General features: G+C 40.1%; 2 protein-coding genes across 2 annotated transcripts; both read left to right on the forward strand.

The window, feature by feature from the left end:
* On the forward strand, positions 1–1,140 carry LOC116254651 (3'-5' exonuclease-like). The gene has a single exon (XM_031630180.2). It carries the CDS (start codon positions 100–102, stop codon positions 838–840), a length of 741 nt encoding a protein of 246 aa, XP_031486040.1. The 5' UTR covers positions 1–99; the 3' UTR covers positions 841–1,140.
* Positions 1,141–1,782: 642 nt separating this feature from the next.
* Positions 1,783–5,746, forward strand: LOC116254072 (uncharacterized). Its single transcript, XM_031629136.2, has 3 exons — positions 1,783–2,005; positions 2,409–2,557; positions 5,327–5,746. The coding sequence occupies exons 1-3, from the start codon at positions 1,891–1,893 to the stop codon at positions 5,399–5,401; spliced, it is 339 nt and encodes a 112-aa protein (XP_031484996.1). The 5' UTR covers positions 1,783–1,890; the 3' UTR covers positions 5,402–5,746.
* Positions 5,747–7,136: the final 1,390 nt, after the last annotated feature.

The raw sequence follows: 7,136 nt of genomic DNA on the forward strand, positions 1-7,136 counted from the left end.
TTACGCATTTATATCTTCTGCAACCTTTAATTTTCATCCCCTCGTTTCCAGCAGCAGTAGCAGAAAAAGAAGAAGAAGAAGAAGAAGAAGGTGTCAAAGATGAAGAGAAGAGACAACTACTCAAAGCAACAGCCTCACTACCACCACACACGCCAATTCCCGTCCTCCTCCAACAACCCCAACATGGCTACCCAATACAACACCAACACCAATTACTATAACCCTTCTTCTTCTTCTTCTTCACTCACTGCCACATACTGGATCACAGTTGGTGGCAGGTCCATCTACACCACTGTAACCAGCGATCCCCTCGTCGTCGACCGGTGGGTCGGGGATGTCACGGCGAGGACTTACCGGAAAGGCCTTGTTGTGGGCCTCGACTGCGAGTGGAGGCCTAGCTTCACCAAGGGCCGCACCAACAAGGTTGGACTCATCCAGCTCTGTGTCGGCTCTAAGTGCCTCACAGTCCAGCTTCTCTACACCACCAATCGCCATTGTGGCCTCCTCAGCTTTCTTTTGGATCCTACCATCAATTTTGTCGGCGTTGGGATCGACGGCGATGCCCGGAAGCTGGTCTATGATCACGGCATCAGAGTCGGCGGCCGCCGGTATGACTTGGCTGAATTGGCAGCCAGTAGGCTGCACAGAAAGGAGCTCAGGAAGCAGGGGCTGAAGGGACTCGCCCGGGAGATTCTCGGGATTGATATGCTCAAGCCGAAGACGATCACCTTGAGCAACTGGTCGGCGATGTACCTCAGTGATGAGCAGATTGAGTATGCTTGCATCGACGCGTACGTCTCCTTCTCGATCGGGATGAAGCTGTTGGGAAGATGGAGATGAAGATGATGATCCACTTAGAAGATGGTGAAGGAGAAAGCTTCAGTGGGCTGCAGTGGAAGACTATGGAGATGGGTAGGAGTATAAACCATTCAGAAGATTAATCATGCTTCAATCTTGCCTTCATGAAATTCGGCTTAGTTGGGTTCTATGTAATCAGATTCTGATTCGGACTCTGTTTTCTAAAATTAAATTCAGATCTGATTAGTGTGAGACCTACCAGTTATATGTAATTGGGTCCGATCTTTAGTGGATTCCAAATTTAATCCCCTGTAGATGGGAATCTTGATTTGCTCTGGGAGATATTAAGGACTCCTAGTTGGATGTATAATGACTATATCAAATCTAAATATGATCCATTTCTGAACAAATACTTAGGATCTCTATGCTGAATGAGGGAGCTCTCCAACTAGGGAGTCAGATCCAAAAGAGAGGCTTAAGTTGGAACCGGATCTAATACAATAAAGAATGGCAAAAGCGGGTCTGCACCTAGGTCCATTTAGCAGCTACCAGATTGTATCAAATTTCACATGAGAAAAGGCACTCCACTTGTGCTTTCGAAATCCACTAAGGTAAAGCTTTTTGAGGTTTTTATATTGAAAATTTACAAAAGGACGCTCAAGTTTATGAAGGAAATAACAAAAAGAAGCTTGAGCTTTGGGTTAGATGAAAGAAATACTTAAACGTGGTTTTGTTGTTCATGTAAAAGATCTTTTTATATTCAAAAACTTATAAAAAAATTAGTTTAAACTTGATACGAAAATTTCCCAAGCCATGCTCAGCCTAGTATATGAACAATTAAAGGGGAGGCCCTACAAGTTATTCCCGAATATTAAATGAACCGCTTTTTTATAACCAAATCTGAATTTTATCGAATTCGATGCGGTTTGGTATCAACTTATAACCCGACCCGTTCGCATCGAAACAATGCTCTATGATCTATGACCCCAGAAGAAAGGGCTCCTGCCGGCGTACTGGAAGAGTGAGCCAGGGAGCCTTCGATAACAGAAAGGGCGTCGGGAGTAATGGTCGGTGAATCCTGAAGGAGGAGTCATGGCGACGGCTTCTTCTATCCTAAATCGCCTTATCCCTTGCAGAGGAGGAGCACTTTCATCATATTTCATCAGTGGATTCTCGAGATGTTTCTCCACTTCCAATCAATACGTAGGTATGTGGCATTCCCCTTTTCTCCAGTTTTGAATCTCTATAAAAAACTTGTTTGCCTTTGTTGGTTGTGTTCCTTGTAATTTTTTAATGGTTATTGGCGATATTGGTGTTCAATATTTTGCGGGGAGTGCGATTGATTTACTGGCCTTTTCGCTTAAATCATTTTTAAGACGTATTGCGCATTTTGGTGTCTGGTTTTCCGGTGGGTGTTTGACTTGAGTGGTTTTTTGGCCTAAACGATTGTTAAGCAATGTTTGGTATGATAGCGTTTGGTTTTCTTGTTGGCATTGTTAATTTGAGTGTTTTTGCCTTAACTGTTATTAAGGTGTGGTGGAGATGATAGTGCTTGATATTTTGATTGGTGTTGTCGGTTTGAGTGGATTTTCCGGTCGTGTATATTTCAGTGAAGGTTGGGATTCCGGAGTTCTTGAATGGTGTGGGGAAAGGGGTGGAGACTCACATACCCAAGATCGAGGCAGAAATTGGGGACTTCCAGAAGCTTCTAGTGACTAGGACCCTGAAGCTGAAGAAGCTTGGTATCCCTTGCAAACATGTACGTGAAAATTCCTTCTTATTTTCTCTTCTTTAAGATGCAGTCTAATTATATGATTTACTCTTTAGCCTTTTCATCCCCTTGTTTCGATTCTGTGGTATTCCTGTCTCTGTTGGGACAGTAGCTGATACACCTAGTAGGTTTAAGAAAAAGTGCATAGAACACTCAATTGATCCACGATTACCTCAATATGTTTGCGGACACAAGGTGGAGATAATTGATCATCTTGTTCATATTCGGTGAAGCAACTTTATACAACGTTATGGCAAACCTAACATCAGTAACTAGAAAAACCGTCAATCAATAGTTATCGTACCTCTGAAGCCTCTTGTTGAGTAGCTTGGTCTTCTTTTCTTTTGAACTTGGATAAGTTAATTTTGCTGTATTAGTAGTTCTGCTCTTCCTTTTAACTCCTCTCACTCGTGAAGTGGCTCCTGTTAGCGAAGCTAAATTGTTTCATTGTTGGTTGTTAGTGGAAATTGATCAAGCATTTGAATGTCTGTTTTCTTTCTGTGAGTCTTTTGTTATTATATGTCTTGCCTGCAAGGTTAATGTGGTAGGAATTTTTGCCTCCTTTAATGCCTGATGCACTTGTTACAATGTGCTACATATTCATCAAACACTGATGTGGAATGTTTGGGCCAGAGCCTTTTCTTCTTTTTTTGGGTAATAAGCTTTACGATGATCTTATGCTAGCTATTCCTCTTCTAACTGGTTCATGCTTCTTATGCTTCTAGAAGCTTGAACTCAGAATGACATAAAGTTGAGTGAATGTGCCAACTCAAAACTAACACAATTGACAATCTTTGATTCCTCTTAGATTAGAGTATTATGTAGGTATTACCATCATGGTATTGTTGATGACTTAGGTACCTTGTCAAATGTCTGTCTTCTTATTTATGGCTGATGATTTTTGTGGCCTAGCTTTGCAGGGTCAAGGTTTTCTTTTTTATTTAACTTGTATGTCCTCTTATCTTTAAAGAAACTATTTTTCTTAATAGTTGCCTTATTTTTTATAGAACAAGATTTTTATGTGGAAGGTTTGCTCAATGAGAGACCATTATCTCCAAGGGGCTACTATGTTAATGCAAAATTTGTTCCAGGCATGAACACAAATTTTCTGCACACAGTGACATATAAAGTCACCCAACTGCTAAACCTGCCTAGTTAACCACAAATCTTGAAGACATAAAATAGAAAAAAAAAGCAGCTAGTTGAGTACCTCATATCATTCTAATGGGACGAAATTAGCTTACTGGCCAGGTTTGGTAAGCCTTCTCCTTCGTTATCTAACGTCTAGTAGACCATCTCTTTTGTGTATAGTTCCTGTCGTTTTTCTTAGGGAGCAGGATGTTTGTTGTCCTTCTGATAGCAAGATGCATCCCTTTGCTCTTTTACATCCAAATTTCTTATTGATAATGGTGGTTGACACGATCTGTGCCACTCCCATCAATTTCATCAAGTTTGTGAGTAAGAAGACTTTTATCCCCATGATTCAACTCCATTTCATTCTCCAAGCCCTTTGCCTTTTGTTTTCACTCTCTAACTTTTCTTCAAGTTAAATGGTTGACATTTTACATTTTTTGGCAATTCTTTGGATTTCTTGGAGCTAATGAGTCCTTTCTAATGAGTAATTTCTAAAAAGGAGGTTTTAGGCCTATGAAAGAAGGGGGTTTTAATTGAGATGTTCTTCAGTGCATCTTCTACTTACAATTACTTGCACTAGGCACCCAACCTTATTCTTATCATATGCGGAAATCTAAGTTGAGCCTTGTGGAGCACAGTTTTTTGAAGAAAGGGGAATGTTTTCTTGAAACTTGCTGAGAAGGTTTAAGATAGAGCCTCTTAGCTCATAATTTTCACTTGTCTTATATTGCAGATGTGGATTTAGTTTAATGAAATTTAACCTCTTGAAAGTTGAATGAAGCCAAAATGTTTCAGTTACTACAGTCTACAGCAGTCTTAAAGGTCAAATTGAAAGAGGGAAAAAAAAAACTTAAAAAGTTGGAATGTTTAAGTGATGACCTGTTTGTTTGCTGGACAGAACACCGGTTCCAAGAATGGTGTTCTGTTCCAGGGGTTCCTTGGTCAGAGGTGGAATGCCAGGAATTGTGTTCTTGTTGTCTGCTATTTGATAGAGCATACACCTGCAGAAATTTTGGCATTAAAGGAACTCAGGGTTCCCATATTCAAATGAAGCCATACTTTCTACTAAGTGTGGACCTTGTCTGCGTGAACCATGAACTGAACCATACATTGTATACTTATGCCATTCAATTAGTCATCACAAATTGTTTTTTTGGTATAATATATAGATTGTACACTCTAAATTTTGAACGTGAATTCTACGATAATATAATACTTACGACACTGCTTCAATTAAACGGGAAAAAGGTCTATGTTAAGTGGTACTGATCTACTAAGATGATATCTGTAAGATTGAGAACTTTATCATACTATAGTAGTCTTCCTATTCTCTTTCGTGAATGATAGGATCAACTGAAGATTGGAGGCTAAGGCTTCAGTTGCTATTGGTGTTTCAACGTGTTCTGTGCTTATATTCATTTGAATGGCAATATGTAAGAAAAAAAAAACAGCTACATTTTTTTCTCACTTCTAACAGCTCAGATAGAATGAATTGATTCAAACTTTCCAATAATTCCCTCCAGATGTTATAATTTTTTTTAAAGTTTCTGAAAAGATTTTACTTCATTTGAAATAAGGTACTAGTTTGCTGTTTTGACAAAATTGTGATATTAAACCTTACAGAGAAAGTTGATTCTGAAGTTCACGCACAAGTACAGGTTAGGACTATGGAGACCGAGAGCTGACAGTTCCAAGTAAATCATCCTTTTGTGTCCTCGTCTAGAAGCTAGCTGAATGGATGAGCTTCTGAATCGGTTGCTACTCACTGTTAATTGTGGTTGCAAGTCTGGTTTCTCATGTTGCCTTAAATGCACTTTTTCCTGTTCTTGTTCCTTCAAAAATAGGAGAGATGATTCCACATAGAGATTGGAACTGCTTTGTCTTCAGCTGGTGAACCTTGAAATTGATCTCTGCTTTACTTGCTTGGCAAAAGTCTCACCAGCTGTCATGGTACTTTTACCTTGGGTCTTCTCTTTTCTTTGACACATTACTGTCACCTAGTTTTTGAAGCTAAGGGGGAAAGGTAGAATTACCTTTGGTTGCTGTCTGTGAGTGTTGTCACTATACAACATTATTCTTTCTTTGCTTCGATGTGAACTTTACCTTCGGGACAAGTATTTCGGATTCCTGATCATTTCTTCCGACATTCCGGTGGAAAGCGAGATATCGAGCAGTAACGATTCTTGATCATTTGGTCTCTGTGGAGCCATGGCAGCAGCGTCAATTGGTGATTCCGGTATAAGATTCGGTTAGGCTGCAGCAACAATTAGCAATCTACCTTGTGCATATTGTCCACCAAATTTCAGGCAAATCTCCAGCAACCGACCAGTAAACTAACCCTGAGATTCATGTGCAATTGCTTAGATCAGCCACCTACAAGATTTAGTTAGGTCGATTGTTTGACCTCGAGGTGGTTCGATTGAGAGAGAGAGAGAGAGAGAGAGAGAGCAGCTTTGGAGGGGGAGACGAAATCTGTGAAGAAAACTCGAAAGAAAATAGAGTAGCCAAGGCTTTATCAACCCTTTTCAGAGAAAATAACTTGGTTCGATTAAATCAAATTTTCACATCTTAAATTTTGACAGATAATTGATGTTATTCACCCATTTCCACAGTAATAAAGCACGCCCGACGATAGATGGTGCGGATGATGAATTGATGATACCCACTTGTGATGAAGATGAATGGTGAAGATTGTTGGTTTCGTCCAAAATATGGTTTCCCAGATTCTACAATTTGCTCACTGCTCATGCGTGGAGACCAAAATGAGCCGGATCAAACCTAATCCCCCTACGTCATAGCTTATCGACATTTTCAACGAGGAAAAGTTAAAATATTCAAAGAACATAGTTATGATAAACATTAGCACCATTAAGGTGGCTTTACTAAATTGCACGTCTTCAATATAAACCAGTAGGACCTGAAAAGAAAAAGAGAATTGGAATCGAGAACCACGCGGAGCGCACATCGTCTGGTCAGACATGAATACTTTGGATTATCTTGGTTGCATACTGTCATCCACAATGTTTGACTGAGAACAAAGACTTGAACACCTGGTAAAGGAGATTTGCAACGAACACTTCTTCAAACCTCCACAAACTTGAGGAGGTTGGGACAGGAATTATGACCACCGTCAAACTGGTTTGTTGTATTTTGCATCAAGTGACCGTAATTCTTTAGCAGTGGACACTTGTTTCACCCTCCACAAACTTGAGAAGGCTGGGCCATCAATTCTGAAGCACTCTCAAACTGGTTTGCTTGCTGTTGTATTTTGCATCAAGTGACCATAACCTCCAAAGATAATAAATCACTCGATGATCATCATTGGGTTCAAAATGAGCCTGATAGGAAAGTTTTCCATGACACCCAAATAATATTTTTCCGCTGAAATCAAACAACGGTGCCACACTCTGTGAGCCATTGGCAGCAAGATCCA

This window comes from Nymphaea colorata, chromosome 5 (genome assembly GCF_008831285.2).
Source record: "Nymphaea colorata isolate Beijing-Zhang1983 chromosome 5, ASM883128v2, whole genome shotgun sequence".
Taxonomy (NCBI): Eukaryota; Viridiplantae; Streptophyta; class Magnoliopsida; order Nymphaeales; family Nymphaeaceae; genus Nymphaea; species Nymphaea colorata.

What these genes read in the sequence shown, in the direction of transcription:
- LOC116254072 (XM_031629136.2), top strand. Translation starts at nt 1,891, where the DNA reads ATGGCGACGGCTTCTTCTATCCTAAATCGCCTTATCCCTTGCAGAGGA. An exon ending in CACTTCCAATCAATACGTAG is followed by an intron (nt 2,006 to 2,408) that starts GTATGTGGCATT and finishes TGTATATTTCAG; the next exon opens with TGAAGGTTGGGATTCCGGAG. An exon ending in TTGGTATCCCTTGCAAACAT is followed by an intron (nt 2,558 to 5,326) that starts GTACGTGAAAAT and finishes TAAACCTTACAG; the next exon opens with AGAAAGTTGATTCTGAAGTT.
- LOC116254651 (XM_031630180.2), top strand. Translation starts at nt 100, where the DNA reads ATGAAGAGAAGAGACAACTACTCAAAGCAACAGCCTCACTACCACCAC.